Source organism: Phlebotomus papatasi, chromosome 1, assembly GCF_024763615.1.
Source record: "Phlebotomus papatasi isolate M1 chromosome 1, Ppap_2.1, whole genome shotgun sequence".
NCBI classification, from domain to species: domain Eukaryota; kingdom Metazoa; phylum Arthropoda; class Insecta; order Diptera; family Psychodidae; genus Phlebotomus; species Phlebotomus papatasi.
Genome location: NC_077222.1, coordinates 46901051 through 46920238, shown reverse-complemented (window position 1 = coordinate 46920238; position 19188 = coordinate 46901051). Strand labels below are relative to the sequence as shown.

Here is a 19188-nt window from a genome sequence, read left to right as displayed (position 1 = left end):
ATACGAATATACAAATCTTAAAATACCTCCCAATATGTCTTATGCCAAAATCGGTTGGAACCGATTCAGAGTGGTCCGGAATTTTAAGACCTTTCCAATCAATTCGAATTTCCCACAATCAGTTGAGATCATCTGCGCTTTATAAAACGTTTTTTAACTTTTAATCTCGATAAACATTTATAATAAGGAATTATTTACTGATATTTTCGCATTTGGATAAAATATTCACATAGGCGCCATGTAAAATATTTTCAATAATAAAAAACGCATTACGTATATTGAAGTATAAAATAATCTTCAGTGACAGGGAGAGTCACTCTAGTCCTAAAACTGTCAATAAAATAAGCGAAAGTTAAAAGTTTTTAATATTTGTAAAATATTAAAATTGATGTTACTACACACATCTTTACTTCTCAAACTCCTTAGAGTAAGCAGTATTTATAGGCCCTTGATTTTGACTTATATACATATATTTCGACTCTTTGCCTCCAAGTGACAGGGGTCGTATTTTTGTAGAATTCTGGAAATCTGAAATTTCGGGTTTTTTAGCGTCACGCTGTTTGTTTGTCTGATTCGTCTGGCTGTCGCCAGCTCTAGAGGCCAAACGATTAGAGATACCGAATTGGGACTTCTAAGGACCTCCCATAAGTCGACCCAAGAATCTTTAACATGTTCATCATTTACAAAATGTCTTTTTCTAGACATTCAGTTACTTGCACCGGGTGGGACTCCAACTCACACTTTGTGAGTCAAACCGCGGATATATCCGCCCATGAGCCAAAGCTCTTACCGCTCTTATCTATTGCGCCACTGAGATCCCAAAGAGATCTCTGAGATTTGAAAATCCCGTTGAATAATTTCTAATAAGTGTTTTTCAAGGTCAAAGGTTAAAAAGGCTCTATATAGTGTATTTCTCAACCGCATGGTATCATTTTAAGGCTCTTTGAAAAGGTCTTGGAATTCCTGACAAGCCTGAACCGATTCCAATCGATTATGAACCGGTAATGAACATGAACTGATTCATAGCATAACCGATAACTAATTCTTATCCGAGATTGAATTATGGGAGGGTGGGGCAATTTCACCTCTAAATTGCAAAATGGATTTTGGGACCATTTTGCAAAAAGATGATAAAGTGAAGTAAAACTTTGTATATTCTGTGAATTACAGTTGGGTTTAGGGTTAATAAAAATAATAACAATAATCCCTTAATTTCATTAGTCTATTGTGGAAAAATTCATTTCACTTGAAAGGCAGAATGTGTGAAAGTCCCCCATTGCAGGGCAATATCAAAATAAATATGAGGCAATTTTTGAGAAAGATAAAACGTGTTTATAGGAAACTTGCGATACCAGAATTGATTAAAATTATTATTTTATACTCTTCTAAGACTCTAAAACCTAAAAATATAATCGAACAAGAACTTTATAGCAGAATTTGAACACTAATTGATCATACAGAGAAAATAAAATATCGCCAAAGATTTCCAAGCCTATTTCTCGTTAATTGAGCAATTTTATTTGAATTTTTATACGAAAGAAGTGTCTTTTGTAGTGCTAAGCTAATTCTGTACATCGTTGATTCATTATATCGCCTTAGAACATGTCCTTTTTAGTATAACAGTTTTATAATAGTATTTTAAAATCTTGATTTTTTATAAAACCAAAAAAATATTACAATATATTGCTGAAAACATTCTGAAAAGATATAATAATTAAATTCATCATTTTTAAGCACTTAACAAACACTGAAAAAATATTTTTTAAGTTTTTTTTTATGAACTTTTAGGAAATACTGCTTTCCATAATTTCGAACTTTATCAACAAAAACAGCTACAAAACGTTTTCAATGATCATTTTAAGTTAATTTTGTTTAAAAAATAAAATAGTTAGACATTGGAAACTTCTCCGTGTACTTGCATGAAACTGCCCCACACACACTTTCGGAACTCTATTGAAAATTATCAGAAATGTCTTAGATTTCATTCAACGCTAAATGCCTTATAATAAACATAAAACCACTAGTACTTTAATACAATTATGTTACTTCGATAGATAAGTGCAATAGTTCAGAAATTGTTGAAAATAAAACATTACAAAAAGTTTCATTTTAATGCAATTTTATAAAATCAATTACAGAATTCAAACGAGAAGCCTCACGAAATTAATTATTTTTATAAACATGGGTCTCAGTTATCTTTTCAATAACATAAAGGTTTTATTCCATTTCTTTCGAAGGGATAAGAAGAATATGCAAAAATTGAAACTGCCCCGTCGTTAAACTGCCCCACCCTCCCCTATATTACTCCTAAGGTGTTTTGGGCAATGTATTGATTGATCTATGAATCAGTCCAAATCGGCCGAGAAACGGTAAATGATAAATGTAAATGATAGGGTCGAAGGAACGTCTGTTCGACAGGGAACCCCTATTGACACTTTCGTCAAAATATTGAAAATTATTTAATGTATCTAGTAAAATGTGAGTAATATAACGTTTTTTTGTAATATATACCTTTTACTATAAACAGAGAAGTTCAAATTTCGTATCCCAAATGGTACAGAGTAGGGTGTCAATAGGTGCTGACACGAATTTTTAAAGTGTCAATAGACGTTCCTTTCATCCTACGAAAGTATTTTTAAGTATTTTTCCTGATTGTTTTGAAATTATGCTTTTAAAATAAAAAAAAAAAAAACAAGTTTCGCCAGGGATACGTTGGTAGCAGTTCGGCTGATGGCAGCCATGTTACTTGTTTACTGATAGCAGGCATGCGTTAAAATTAATTTTTGAGTGGAGCTTACTTTATGAAGCTTCCTGCGAAAAATGTTTAGTGTAAAAAAGAATACTGGAAGTGAAGTCCTAATTTTTAGAATTTTCTTCTCTCAATATAAAGTTGAATAAAACATAAATGTGTGCCCATTAATTTCTTTTTCTTCAGTCTATAAAATTTTTCTGTATTATTTTTCTCCAAGTTTTTCTTGTGCAAGGAACTAATTTTCTTTCCAATGTTCCTGCCAATCGATGCTCTGGAGACAATTGATAGAGGAGATGAAGGAGGAAGAAAAAGTTTCACATATTGTGTGTATTTCTTACTGACTTATGACGTGTGTCGCATTACAGATGACCACAGTAGGGTACATTTGCACCCAACTCCAGGACAAAAGAAGTCAATCGATTATATCAATGCGAACTTTATAGACGGCTACCACAAATCAAGGGCTTTCATTGGCACCCAGGGCCCATTGCCTGGTACATTCGATTGCTTCTGGCGAATGATATGGGAACAAAGAGTAGCTATTATAGTTATGATAACAAATTTAGTGGAGCGTGGTAGACGCAAATGTGATATGTATTGGCCAAAGGATGGAACGGAAACATATGGCGTGATACAAGTGAAGTTACTCCAAGAGGACGTAATGGCAACGTACACCGTTAGAACCTTTCAAATTAAACACCTAAAAGTGAGTTAGATTTTCAGTTTGATTGTGAATTTTCAAAAGGACATATCGAGTTGTCCATTCCAAAGTATAATATGCTTACTTCTCAAATTCAAGCCCACTTTAAAAAATTATGTTTATATATTAAATTAGTTTTATTAATTCCCTATAAATTAGTTTTCATTGATTGCAAGATCCAATCTTTATAATTCAACTTTCAACGTTGGTTCTAAAAAAAAAACCTTTTTGTAATGGAATACTATGGAATGGATGGATCGATAAATATAATATTCCTCTTTTTTTTATATAATACTGATAACTTTATTATTATTGTTATCACTTTCTCAAGCAGTTGAAGAGAAAAAAGCAGGGATCCATTGAGAAAATTGTCTATCAGTATCACTATACAAATTGGCCAGATCATGGTACACCCGATCATCCCTTACCAGTGTTAAATTTCGTGAAAAAGTCTTCAGCTGCAAATCCACAAGATGCTGGCCCCATTGTTGTGCACTGCAGTGCTGGTGTGGGAAGAACTGGCACCTATATTGTGCTCGATGCTATGCTACGACAAATTGAACACAAAGGAGTCCTCAATGTGTTTAGTTTCTTGCGACATATACGTGGACAGAGAAATTTTCTAGTGCAGACAGAGGAACAGTACATTTTCATTCATGATGCACTCGTGGAAGCCATTGCAAGTGGAGAAACAAACATCAAACCAGACCAACTAATAGAGCAACTCAATGATTATAATTTTCAAGCATCACAATTTAAGGTGAGTTTTAATTTAGTTTATTCATCAAAAGAAAATTCTCCTCAACTATTCCCCATGGACATAAGAAATTCTGCAGTCAGATAAATCATGCGTGTCTGATTGCCATTTGCCACAGGCTAATTTTCTCCTTATGAGCATAATTTCTCCAAACTACAATAATTTCATTATGATTTGTCTCACCGAAATTTTCTTCTGAAATCATTGATATAGAGGTACGAATACTTAATGGTTATTGTATTATATTGACTGACCTAATTCATGTTAGTTGTATTTATTTGTGCACAATATAATAAAGAGCACGTGTATATAATTATTTTCTATATATTAATAATTTAGGGGTATATTATAGTTCGGTATTCAGAAAACACAAAACGGAATTGTTTGAAAATTCATATATAATTGTAATGCCCATGTTTTGATTAATATTTCATGTTATGCAATCAAATGATACAGTATAATTATTTTATTTTAAAAGTAAATTGCAAAATTTATTTCAAATTAATAAACATATTAAACTTCTGCATTGCGTTGTGATATCCTTTCACAATCACATCTATTGTATAGTTTTGAACATTCTTGATTCTTGATTTCGAATGAGATGACCAGCTACCAAAATCAGTTCCGGCTATCCGAAGTACGCGATAGCTGTAATTTAGAAAGCAATAACTTTCGCTTTCTTGTGATAACTCCTGTAAAAACCAGTGATAAGCAGAGATAAGCTTATGGTAGCTGAGATTCTTTACAGGTGACCTCGAAATGCGTGCAACTCGGGGTGCTTGCAACTCGGAATGCGTGAAAATTTGATTGTGAGTTGAATTTTGGGGGTAAAGAATCGCGTCGAGTAAACTGTTCTCGGCAGTCGAAATGGATGAAATTAGCTCGACGCGATTCTTTACCCCCAAAATTCAACTCACAATGGAATTTTCACGCATTCCGAGTTGCAATCTCAGCTACCATAAGCTTATCTGGGCTTATCACTGGTCATTTTCTATTTTAAATAGTCTGAGTGGAGAAGACCAACAAAAGAAAAAAAGTTCATTGAAATCGATTAATAAACATAAGTGATAGAGTCCGGTCCATATGGATATAGTAAGGGTCGGGGTACAGTGGGTTGGAGTAGAGACGGATGGGACCCATTATTAGAAAGATCGTGGTCTCAGATACAATATATAGGCTAAAATTTCATCGAAATCTCTTTATAAATACAGAAAATGCAGTCCGGTCAAGACATTTTTAATTATAGCTCGGGTCAGGAAACATCAAGGGAGGAGTGCGACCCACCGTTGGAAAGGCCTCGACCCCAGCTACAACATATTAAAATTTAAAGAAAAAAGCATCGTCTAGTTTTCGAAATATTCGAAATCAATTAATCGAAAATCGATTTTTCGATTAATCGGACCTTCGATTAAATCGGATAAAATTGGGGTGTCACAAGGGTTGTAGTGCTCCACGAGAGCTTTCCAAAACACTATTTTTTTTTGCATTTCGATAGTTAGAACCGAAGATATGACCAATCAAAAATTCAATTTTTGACCCCCTTTAGCTCAGGTCAGGGGGGTCGGAGGGGGTGAAGTTTGGTATCAATCGAAAGCTCTTAGGCCCAGCTATAACATACTAAAATTTGAGATCGATCGATGCCATAAGGGCTGAGTTATCTGACGAGGTCGGATTTCACCTGTGACTACAAAAGCTGAGATAGTAAAGAATCTCAGCTAAAAAGATCTGGCAAAGCGTCCCGGGTTTTGTGAGTTGCTCAAAGCCGTGACTTAGATGCTATACCTCAAAAATACTTTTGCATTATTTACACCGTTTACCGGTTCACAATTGATATTTGTACCGATTCATAAATCACTCAAAAAATCACCCAAAATTGCTTAGAAGTAATATAATTGAATTTTGGATAAAAATTAGTTAGTGGTTACCGGTTCATAACAGACTGGTATCGGTTTAGCATTGTCAGAAATTCTAAGACCGTTCCATCGAGTACAAACATGATACCATTCGGTTGAGAAATAAGTTCTATAACATGGTATAGGGGGAAAGGGGAGTGGTGGGGGTTTTGCAGTTTTTCGCGGGGCGCGTATTTTTTGCGGATTTTTGTGGGACTCAAATTTTTCGCGGATTTTTACAGGGCGCGAATTTTTTCGCGGACTCTTGCGGGGCGCGTATTTTTTCGTAGACTTTCGCAGGTCGCGAATTTTTTCACGTATTTTCGTGGGTCGCGTATTTCCTCGCGGATTTTCGCGGGGCGCAAATTTCTCACGGATTTTCACGGGTCACGAATTTTTTCACGTATTTTCGTGGGGTGTATATTTTTCGCGGGACGTGTATTTTTTTGCGGACTTTCCCTGGGCGCGTATTTTTCATGGGTAATGAATGAATAACTTCGCGGATTCTTACGGGTCGCTGACAGAGGTTCGAAACAGATGTAAAGTTGAGGCCTTAATCTCTCATATTTTCCGAGATAATCGATTTTAAAGATTTTCAGACATTTTTATGCATTATCATGTCTCGCCGCTTGTTGTTTGAATTGGTCAAACGATTTGCAGTCTTTTGTGTGTGTTTTTTAGGTGTGATTCTTTCATAATCACACCTATTTTTTCTAAAATAGCTTGAAAAGCGTTTTTCTCGTTTTCTCAATTTTCTCGCAGAGAAAATGGTGTTTTACAAAGGTGGAGATGAATAAATTTTCTATGAAAATATGTCCTCTCGGTATTTTTTTCAAATTTACGGAAGCCCGTAATGAAACGAATCAAAATATGATAATACGCAATGTCTGGTACTATTTGCCCCAGCATTTTTGAGAATGATCACAAAATTACCTTTTAGAAGTTGGCTCGAGAAACGTATTTTCTTACAAAATAGAGGAAAATTACTTTCACAAAGTTGTATAGAGCGGTAAATTTCCTATAAAACTGCGCTAATTAGAAATTTGTGAAGCGCTCGAGTAGCTTCTAAAAAAAATAAAATATCCGTTTTGTGACTTTTTGCCCTAGTCTCCCATATTATAGTTATTATTGCCAAAAGGGTTTTCCTTAAAAAAAATTGTAACTATAAAAAATAAATAAAATCAATTATGAATTTGTGAATTTAAAAATTCGCCATTTTTTAGCTTAAATATTTACTGCATAGCAAATAGCTGAGACTTGCAAAAAATATTCTGGATTCCTTCAACCTTCTACTTTAAAATTATGTGCAGACATAAGAAAAAAATAATTTTGGGTAGTCATGAAAAATTATTTTCTTTATTTATTTAAAGGGTTAAGACAGTACACGGTGCTCTGTTTTTGGATACGAGCAATAAAATTTCAAGCTTTTGTTTCTTTTTTTCTTAAAAGATATAGAATTCTTGAATTTTCCTGGCTGAGATTTTTCACTTTATACAAATGCAGAACAATTTTTTTTCTTATCGATATTCCGATAATATTTTAAATGGAATGCCCAAAATAAAAACACTGCAGAATTATTGAATTTATAAATTCAAACACACGTTCTAATACAGCTAAAATAGTTTTGCACTAATTGGTGCTGTCTATCTTATGGAGTAAGGCGTCATGTTTATGAGTTTGATATTTTTACATATATTTTTCTAATAAAAACTTATTTAGTTGATTATCCGATAGAAAAGGTTCATAAAAAGTTTGCAGTCTGTTGGAATTTGTCCAGAAGTCAAATGATTTTAAAATACGAAATAAATTTAATTTAAAAATTTCAAAACAATATCATTATTTATATTATATTTTTAGAGAAGATGGGTTGGGAAATTGAGGGTCATATAACCTTCACTTCTTTCATTATTACCATTTAATAATGGTTCCAGAGTCAATTTATGCACACCCCTCCCCTAGTCACTATCTTTCATCATTTTCAGTACCTCCTATCCTAAGCTAATGAATCAACACAGTTGAAATATCATATACATATTTTAATGGCACAAAGAAAGGTTACATAACTTCCGTATAAGAAAAAGTATTATCAAAAGATAACAATAGGATGGCTTAATTCTCTCAAGATGCGCTTTACTTTAATAGAACACTTTAAAAGTTAAATCCCTGTTATAATTTTCCAATACAAAAATTATACCATGAATGAACTTTCTTAGATAAAGTTCCTAACAATCTCTTGCATTTTCTACTTATAAACTATAATCCTTCGTATAATTAACGATTGTGAAATATTTGAAATTGAGAATAGAGAACTTAAAACTATTGTGATTGTCAATCTTGATTTCAGTTAATAACATCCTTTCAACCAAAAGATGTGAATATTGCATCCGCTGTAAAAGCAGCCAATTCAGGAAAGAATAGAAGTGGATTGCTACCGTTAGAGGGTAGTCGTGTGCATTTGACACCAAAACCAGGAATTGATGGAAGTGACTATATTAATGCTACATGGTTCCATGGATTTCGTAGATTACGTGACTTCATCGTAACACAGCATCCTCTGACAACGACCATCCAGGACTTCTGGCAAATGATTTGGGATCACAACGCACAAACGATAGTATTACTTTCATCAATAGACGATACAGTAAGTAAAACCATTATAATTATATAAACAATCATAACATATTGCGATAAAATTTATACATAACGATGCTCTAATTTTTCGTAATGTCAATATTAAAAACGGATTTTCCTTATTGTATTTAGAAATTGAAAGTAATTCTTTCAGGAAATGATCTATTGACTTGACTTACAACATTAAGATATTTTCTCGAAAGCTATTTTTATAATTACACTCCTTCTCAAGATGAACTTTAAAGACTTTAAAGTATGCTTGATTAAGATTGCAGTTCAAAAAAAAAATGGAAAATTTTGAATTTGAACAATTTATTAAAAACTTTTACTCGAACATAAATCCGAAATCTGATAATAATATGCAAACAGGACTAATTGTTTTACCATCCGGTATATTCGATTATTTTGGCTTTCAATGACTTTTATTTATTACGAAACGTGAAGCAAATCTACTAGAGAATACAGGTCTTGTTGAATGAATCAGAAAATAGCAGTCGTAGGAGTATATTTTGCAGAAATTTAAGAAATACTCTACTGGGATAAAATAAAATTTTTGAGAAGACATGAGAATTATATAGAAGAATAACATCATTTTTTGAATTATGCAGTCTTGTTTTCCTCTCTGCTAAAGCCACAAATAGACTCATGTCGATCCTCGAGTTCCCGTAAAATTTGATGGTAAAGGATCAGCTCAAACTATCCATACAGTGACAGTTTAGGATCAGAAGAATTAGAGGTTCTTTGCATAAATTTCCATTCTTTTCTAGTGGGTGATTTTTGAAGCTTTATATTTAGCTATTATTGATGTTCTGTAAAATTTTATTATGCAAAAGGTTTCTTACAAATTTCGAAATGGTACAGAAAGAAAATAAACTGGTTATATGAATGGTGCAATAATAATAATAATTAGGTCAGGTTAAATAAAATGAAAATATAAAGCCAATGAAGTTGAGCAGAGTACGGTAATGTTTCTTGGGAGGTCCATAAAAGAATTTATTTGAGAATTTTAACAGGTTGTGAGATGATTTACGGGTCAATTTAAAGCAATTATAAACCCTACATAATCGAAAACGATATTAAAAGAAAATTGAAATATACCTTTAAAACAAAACTGTCTGCATATTATAATCCTTGTTAGAAAATATCATAAAATTTAATATATAATAAATATACAATAAAAAAATATAGAGAGGATTTCTACGTATTTGTAAAATACAAAAGTTGAGTAATTCCTCATCCCTAAATGAAACTTTGTTTTGTATAACACAGCAAATATCGCACTTAGTGTATAGTAAATTTAAAGCATCATTGTTAAAGTTTGCTGATACTATAAGCCTCTGTTTCAATATTCCAAATACTACTGAATACCTTTACCTCGCTTCAGGCTGGTCATGTTCTCATACTGCTCAATTACGAGCTTCATATATACATTGTTGCTGGAATAGTTTTACACGTTTGAATATCCAGAAATTAACATCCAAATTAGTGGACACTAATTTTTGTAATTCACAAAGAGCTTCACATTCTCACTAAGGCAAAATAAATTATTTACAATCTCAGCTTTTGTGGTCCGAGGTGAAATGCAAAGTCGTCAGATAGGGCCCTAATTTTGGATTTACACGTTTTGACACTCAGATCACGAATATTATATGTGCTAAAATCGATTTTTCGTGGATGTCCCGTCCCGTCCGTCCGGCGTATAACCAGTTCTGAAAAGAGAACCGAGAAATATCGACAAGCGGTTTTTAGCAAAGGTTACATGTCAATGGGCGGCTAGGTGTTAGATCAGAGGTGTGCATCAAAAACCGTTTGAAACCGAACAAATGTCAAATGAAACTTGTTCGTCAATTGGTCAAAACGCTACCTGAACAAACTTATTTTGACGTTTATTCGGTTTCAACGGTTTTTGCACACCTCTTGTAGGGGATGTAGGTGATGTCGAATCCACCCCTCACTCCCCTAGCCCTTCCGCCATTTTGGAGTATCGCCAAATTTTTTTTTATTAATAACTCATCCTCATCCTTACGGCGTTATCACACTTGCACATTAAAATTTTAATGTGATTCACATTAATTGTCGCTTGTGAGCATCCAAATATGTTATTTGTGTCTTTGAGTCACTTAATATTTAGGGTTTTTCTATTTATTGATAGAGAAGTGGACTTGGCCTGCAAAAATAAGTTTAAATTTACCTAAAGCATAAGTATTTTTCACATTAAAAAATTAAAGAGAAAATCTCATTAAATTTTCGCATTAATGCTATAAATCAATTTATATCAAATTTTGCGGGCCAAGTCTACCTTTTTATCAACAAATAGATCAAATTTTGGATATAAAATGATTCAAACACACAAATTACACATTTAGACTCTCACCAGCGACAATTAATGTGAATCATATTAAAATTTTAATGTGCATGTGTGATAACGCAGTTATGCTCATCCTCATTTTTATTCTCATCCTTAGTATGCTATAGTTCATCCTTTCTATTAAAAATGCAAAGCCCCCCCACCAACCCCCCTGAAAAAAAAACTAAAAATTAAATTTTAAAATGACCTGGTTCTAATTGTCTGAATTTGAAAAATTTCAATGATTTGGAATGCTCTCGTTAAATCATACAACCTTCTGAATACTCCAACTTTATCCGATTTAATCGAAGGTCCGATTAACCGAAAAATCGTTTTTTCTAAAATTCGATGTCGAATATTTCGAAAACTGGCGATACTTTTTCTTTAAATATCAATATGATGTATCTGAGGTTGAGACCTTTCCAACGATGGATCACACTCCTTCCTCGATGTTCCCTCACCTGAGTTATAATTAAAAAACAAAATGTTCAGCGTACCCATAAGTATTTTCGGTGTTTGTGATGAAGCAATTTCGATGAAATTTTAGTATGTTGAGACCTTTCTAACGAACGATAGGTCGCATCTGTCCCCATCTCACCCCACCATACCCCGACCCTTAATATACTAAAATAGATCGGACTCTATCTCTAATGTTTATTAACCGATTTTAATGAACTTTGTTGGCCTTCTGTACTCAAACTATTTAGAATAGAAAATGATCAGTGATAAACCCAGATAAGCATATAGTAGCTGAGATTCTTTACAGGCAACCTTGGAGTGCTTCCAACTCGGAAGCATGGAAATCGGAATGCGTGAAAATTCTATGTATTTTAAGTTGAATTTTGCTCGACGCGATTTTTTACTCCCAAAATTTAACTCATAATCGAATTTTCAAGTATTTCGAATCGCTTGAATCCCGAGTTGCAAGCACTCCGTGGAAGTCTGTAAAAAATCTCAGCTACCATAAGCTTATCTGGGCTTATCACTGGCCATTTCAGTGTTTCATACGTTTCATATTTGTTTTTGTCAAGTTTTTCTCAAATATTCACAATTAATCGCAATTTTCTTAAAACTCCGAGAGTTTTTTTTTATATTCTCCAATGAAATGCACCATATTCATAAACTATTTTTTATGAATAATTTGAGAATATTGTTAAATTCAATAACTTTCCAAATATTCCCCCAAGGTACTCAAAAAGGCTACAGCATAAGTCGTTTCAATGCTTAAGCCTTAAACAAATTTTAATAGCAGGGGCGTAGCGAAGAAGAGGCATGGACAGACTGTTACTCCCTCCTACATAATTTTAATTATTTAAAAAGAGTATAAGGAGTATTATTTAAAAGAGCAGACAAGACAAGTTCTCGTGTTTGCTTAAATAGGTATCATTAAAAATTGTTGTAGAAATGGATTAATTATGAATTTAATCAGAATTACTTGCTATAAAATTCTAAAAGCAATTTATAAGGAAAACTGAAGCTACTTTTTATGCCTTCTCCTTAAACAAAAGAAGCTTAATATTTTATTCTTTGAAAAACTAATGAAAGAGTTTATCGACCATCCAAACTATACTTAAAACTGGGACACTATTCTCCAGCTGAAATGCAATTTCCTTCGAGAAATCAGTGCATGAATGGATCAAAGGACAGAATTTCCTCAAAGAACAGTTCTTAAGTGTTTTTTTTTTTTCAAAATAAACAGAGGGAATTAGTGGACCGTCAGATTGTCCCTGTATTGTTGCTAAAAAATAGAATGATTTCGCTATCTTTTACCAATTAACTCCCATAAGGATGCATTACGTTAATTCACATTTATTTTATAAAGGCAATCATACATGACACACCTGATTAAATTCATGGCGATTCGTAGTACAGTGCGTGCATTTGCAATTATACCTATTTATTTAATAAAAGTAAAAATTCGAATGCACAGAAATAATTTAATAGATCATAAACATACCAATTAGACAAAAATACCAAAATTGTGTTTTGAAGCCTCAAGTGAATATCTTAAACTTAACATTCCGATCCGTCGCGGTGCTCTTTCCTTATACAAATATTCTAACTAAGGAAATTTGATTGATTTCTCAATAAAAAATTTATAAAGGTAGGAATATAATTAAATTTGTCGTCAGTTAAATCAGTAGGGGAAAGTGACCATGCTTGATACGATCCAAGCTTAATAATAACTATTTATTTTCTATGTTAATCAATAGTTATGACTTATCGCAATATATTTCAATAGCTGGTGCTAAGCCTCACATTTCCTAAAAAAATTAGGATCCTAGCTCTTTTTTCCTAGTTTCACGAAGCAAAAATCAAAAATGGGTCCAAAATTGTAATTTCGATACATGATATTTCATAAGTATTTCTTAATTAATGTCGCTGTTCACGAAAACTACTATCATAGGCACATAGAGGGGTCATCAATATTAATATTTATGAGTAGTATACATGGAGCAAGTCGCTGTTTGTGACGTCACATATGGAGCAAGTCGCTGTTTGTGACGTCACAATCGAGCAAGTGGGTGTGACGTCACTATAGAGCAAGTCGCTGTTCTGTGACGTCACGTGTGTGATGATCTCACGTGTATGATGACGTCACACCCTGGAGACATGACGCAATATTTTGTGGGCCGATGTCACCCCGGGGGGATGACGTCACTCAGTGAAAATTTGAATTTCCGTTAGAGCACACGAGCGCCATCTATGATTGTGAATTTGAATTTCTGTCCGCCATTTTCAATTTTTGTCCGCCATTTTCAATTTCTATCCGCTATTTTGAATGCCTATCCACCATTTTGATTTCTGTCTGCCATTTTTTTTATTTTTTGTCCGCCATTTTGAATTACCATCCGCCATTTTTATTTTTATCCGCCATTTTTTTATTACCGACCGCTGCTCCTATTTTTGTCCGCCATTTTTAATTTCCGACCGCCATTTTTATTTTTGTCCGCCATTTTTATTTACCGACCGCTGCTCTTATTTTCTATGCGCGCACCCTCTGTTATTCCTATTATTAACCATTTCCGTAATTTTTTTTTCGCGACGTGAAAATGTTTTGGCCGAGACCTGGGATTGAACCGACAGATACTTAAAGTCTTAAACGTAATGTGTACCACCGCTTAGACCACTCGGCCACGGCGGCATGTTGATGGGCTCTCGCTGAATCGTGAACCGTTGCATCGTCCACAGGCTGACGTCACCCATGCATAGATATCCCATATAGACATTTCCCATGCATGCATACATTTTCATACACATACACATGCCCCGTGGGAATAATTGCGCGCGTCACTTGGCGGGGAAAAACAGTGCGAGAAACAGATCTCGGGTTTCGGGTTTCAGAGTGGCGCGTGGTAAGTTCGGGATATATGACCCGTAGTTAAGAATGCATCCTATTGCAAAAATGGCATGGAATGTGTCATATGGGGGGGGGCGACTATAAATTAATTGTCGTGGGAATATTTTAATTGCTGTGGGAATTTTTCTTCCCTTTGAGAGCTATTAAAGATTTCTAAATAAAGAGGATAAACGTTTTTACAGTGAAAATAAGTGCTTTTCATATAATTTCACATATGTTTTCGGGACATTAATTTACTCCACCGCACTTTTAAGGGAGATCTTCCATTGGGATGATCTTTTATCTAAGTATGGAGTCTATTTTGCGCCCCTTTACTTTACTTACCCCAGATGTTCTTCGCAATTTTAGTGGTATGATCACCTCCCATGCATAGCTATGAAAAAGTATCTTCACAGGTCGAATATTTTGTAACCCCAAAAAATCAGTTTTACAGGGTTATATCCTAGCAATGTGCGGAGAAGGGGTTGGATACTGTTAAAAGTTGCTTCAAACAGTTAGAGACTGTTTCAATTTAGAGAACTGTTGTGGCACGCGCTGTCTAATTATGGCAAGAGATTCTTAAGATCTGTTTAATTTATGTAATTTTTTTTCTGGAGAATCCTTCTTATATGTCTACCAAAAATTTTCACTTCTGTCCCTCTATTTACAATATCCGACAAATTTCGCAGTGCCTCTTTAGATCATGATGATCTATATGATCCACTGATCTCATGACTTTTCTTTGTCCATTTTTTGTGAAAAAGCATTTCCATACACTGATCTTGGATCTCGAGTATGTGATATAAGCTCGCTATACCTAAATTATTTCCTAATATTACAAATTGATGGTTGAATGTACTTACTTCCCTTTCTATGCACTTGTCGCCAGAATGACCGAAATATGATCTCCTGCATCGTTCATGAGTTTTATGGAGTGGAGTGAGGTGATTAAAAGAGGAGTGAAAAATCGTCAATGAAAGCAAATTTCATTCTTTGTATATGAATCATTTAATTTTCTTGGCCGCAAGTGAGGAAAGAATGGGAAAAGGTGTTAGGTTTCTGATAACTTTGCAAGAGAAACCCCACCCTTCCCTCCCCAATATTACATATTTTGAATTTATAATTGATGCTTTTCTTACTATTTGCAATGTGCTTTAAAGAGATCTGAAGAAATTTGCACATGAACCCTATAGCATAAAGACTTGAGAAACGGCAACAAAATAACAAATCTGAAGATGTTTTTCATATTAAATTATTTTTTCTCAAATTATACAGAATGGGGTGAGCATGTCACTGATTACTGTGGAGCTGATGAATGTACCCCTAAAATTTAGTTATGTGCGATACTGAAACATTTTACATGTTTTTCACTGATAACTTGTTCCCAAATTACGTTTATCCCTGCTAGACCCTTCTTGAAAGTAGAAAAATGCGAAATCCTTTTCTTTTTATTAAATGATCATATTTTTAGTATATTCCCTCTGTGAACGGATCAAAAGAAAAGCTTCAAGAAGATGTTTAGTAAAAGAATGTCACAGATTTTTGCTTTAGACTGAATATGGAAATTTGGCTTGCACTCACTACATCACCACGGGACTATGTCCTCTTTAATTCTCGGGCAAAAATTTGTCCTAGTATTATTGTTATTAATATTTTATTTACACCTTTTACACCTTGCACTGAAGAACATCGAAAACTTTATTTGAGTTGCAATTTAGAAATTTCTGTGTAACCGCCACACCGCCACCGTTTGGAAAATACTTTAGGCAATCGTAAATGTTCTGTTCTGAGATATGAATCGATTTTATTTGTGAAACGTGTTAATAGGGTAATCCATAGTCTCTTAAAATTCAATTATCTGCGATATTAAATCATCTCACACCTTTTCAATGATAACTCGTTGTTAGATTGATATGTATTTCTGAGAGACTTTCTCATATAAAATAGAAGATGAAGATCTTTTCTTTTGAATAAAATCTTAGCATACTCTTCACATAAAATTAAGATGGTGGATGTTTAATAAAAATTGAAGCTATTTCTCTTTTACTCTGCTAATATTTTGCAGATTTTACACGTTGACTCAAACAAATTAAGTGTGTTTCAAATAGAATGCAAAACCTCGAAGCATATCAGAATGATAAGTCAGTTGCCTTTAGGAAAAAAGTTTCCCAAAAGTTCATTGTCTCTATGGAAAAACGCAGGGGCACGACATTTCCTATGTTTCCCATATGTTTCTAGCGCGCCGAAAAAACTTTTGGGATTATTAGCTGTTTTCTGTCAGTGTAGAATGAATTAGCAAAAAATATAAATGCAAAATAAAAGCCAACTTAATATTGAATAGGCAGCCGAAAACCTCAAATTGGCAACCTACGTTGTTTTGGAGATATCTCGTGAAATGTGTACAAAAACAGGGAAAAAATTACACTAAAATCGGTCGCATTTTTCAGAGCTAATGTCCCCCCCTAAACGTATGAAAAAATGAATTTTTTGTACCCTCCACTGTAAAAATGCTTTTTCTTCAAATAAGATAGTGAATATGTACCAGTTACTTAAGGGATGCATGGCCTTCTGTAACTCGACCTCTTGTGATACTGAATCACTTCATGGCTTTTTCATGGACTATTTTTATCATTTTGATAATCTTTTTGTGAGAAATTTTAGAAAATTAAAATTGAATGCGTCTTCTTTAAGAAAAGACTACTTTGTATGATGGCCTGAGTCAACGAACACCAAAAGAGAATTTTCAAGAGATACTCACTAAAAAAGAAAGTCACAAACCTGAGCTTTCATTCATCATTATCATTTTCAACTGCTAATCCCTATTGAGGTCGCGGGCCCATGACATCCAATTTTTCAGCCTACACTTGTTGATCCTCCGGCATTTTAGGAAAATTTTCAGGTTCAATCCCAAGGCGCTCCAAGTCAAGATTCTGAATTTGATTCAGCCACCTTGTCTTAGGTCTGCCTCGAGGTCGATGTCTTCTCACAAATGGCATGCATAGCTTTTCTGGGGAATTTTTTGAGTTTTCATTGAGTATGGGAATTTATCTTGGCACTTTTTAGCACTACAAAACATCTTTGAACTCTATCCACTTTAATTTTTGGACAAAAATTCATCCTGGTGTAAAGAGCGGGTACCAGGATTACCTCGAAGAACAATGAAAAACACATATTGGAGCAAACCTGGTTTAAGTTCAATTTTTGAAATAGCTCCACCTGCTCTTTAGAAAAATGCTTTACATGCCGTTTTCCTAGACTTTCCTCTGACAAGGGAGGTCATCGAGTCATCAAATTCAGATTGGCTTCATATTGAGAACATAGACGCGGATAGGGATCATAAGGATCGTGTCATACTCAAAAAGTGCTAAATTTTTTTTTCCTTTGCAAAAAAAGCAATCAAAGGATTCCATAAAATGTTAATGATAAAGAAAGTTCTAGAGAGCCAGCAGGAGCAGTCGTGGTGCAGCGGGCTAGCGGACGGTGTTTACAACGCAAAGGTTCCGAGTTCGATTCTTGCTTTGTGCTGCCTTATTGTTTTTTTTTCTTCTATTATTTTTTTATCTGTTTTTTTTTTGTCGGATTTTTTTTTCATTGACCGTAATTTTTCCTTAGTGTATCTATATTTGCTTTGCCCTGTAATATACTCCTAATATGAATGTTTAACTAAAGTAAGTGTCTTAAAAGTTCTTCAACGCGTCTGCTTGTTTTAATTTTTTTTTTAAGGAATAGAAATTAAGAATTCATCCATATACGGTCTTATTGGTCCTAGATATACATAGCGTTATTTTTATTTGCTTTTTTAAATCACTTGCCTAAGCAATGTGTCTTGCATAATATCTCAATAAATCTATGCACAAAGCGATAGAGAATTATTATAATTAGCAATCTGCACAAAATCAAGATATGTTGAATTTTGTTATATTTGAAAATTCAATTCAATATTGTTTTGAAAAAGTTTATTGGGAGCTTTTGCCTAAATTGATTGTGAGTCATACTTTAATTCGGTGTGCTCATTGTGAACATTGTCCTCTGTTTTAATCATTTCTTTACAAAAGTCCTCAATGCACAAATTAGTTTAATAACTAATTAGTGCATGTGGATTTCTGTAAAGAAATGGTTAAAACAGAATGTACAGTCACAATGTGCACATCGAATAAAAGATATGCTTTCACAATCAGTTTGAGAGCAAGTTTCCAAATAAACTTTTGTAAAACAGTATTGACTTGGATTTTCAAATTTTTCGGGCCTCTCATCAACATATCCTGATTTGTGCCATGCATATTTGAAACTGCATTTAAATCTTTCTGCAGACAATTGATTAAAAATGAGTGAGTGTTTTTTAAATTCTCTATCTCTTGTGCATAGATTTATTGATGTATTTTGCAAGACACATTGCTTAGGCAAGTGATTTAAAAAAGCAAATAAAAATAACGCTATGTATATCTAGGACCAATAAGACCGTATATGGATGAATTCTTAATTTCTATTCCTTAAAAAAAAAATTAAAACAAGCAGACGCGTTGAAGAACTTTTAAGACACTTACTTTAGTTAAACATTCATATTAGGAGTATATTACAGGGCAAAGCAAATATAGATACACTAAGGAAAAATTACGGTCAATGAAAAAAAAATCCGACAAAAAAAACAGATAAAAAAATAATAGAAGAAAAAAAAACAATAAGGCAGCACAAAGCAAGAATCGAACTCGGGACCTTTGCGTTGTAAACACCGTCCGCTAGCCCGCTGCACCACGACTGCTCCTGCTGGC

General features: G+C 33.8%; 1 protein-coding gene across 5 annotated transcripts in view; it reads left to right on the top strand.

Moving 5' to 3' along the window:
* Positions 1–19188, top strand: part of LOC129799465 (tyrosine-protein phosphatase 99A) — an 80505-nt gene that overhangs the window by 49110 nt on the left and 12207 nt on the right. For 3 of the 5 annotated variants that reach the window (XM_055843357.1, XM_055843359.1, XM_055843355.1), the window contains exons 13-15: positions 3118–3458; positions 3784–4212; positions 8446–8742. In XM_055843357.1, the coding sequence (XP_055699332.1) occupies positions 3118–3458; positions 3784–4212; positions 8446–8742 (1067 nt within the window). The remainder of the gene's footprint in view (positions 1–3117; positions 3459–3783; positions 4213–8445; positions 8743–19188) is intronic. The other 2 variants (XM_055843360.1, XM_055843356.1) reach the window with 1 other exon arrangement.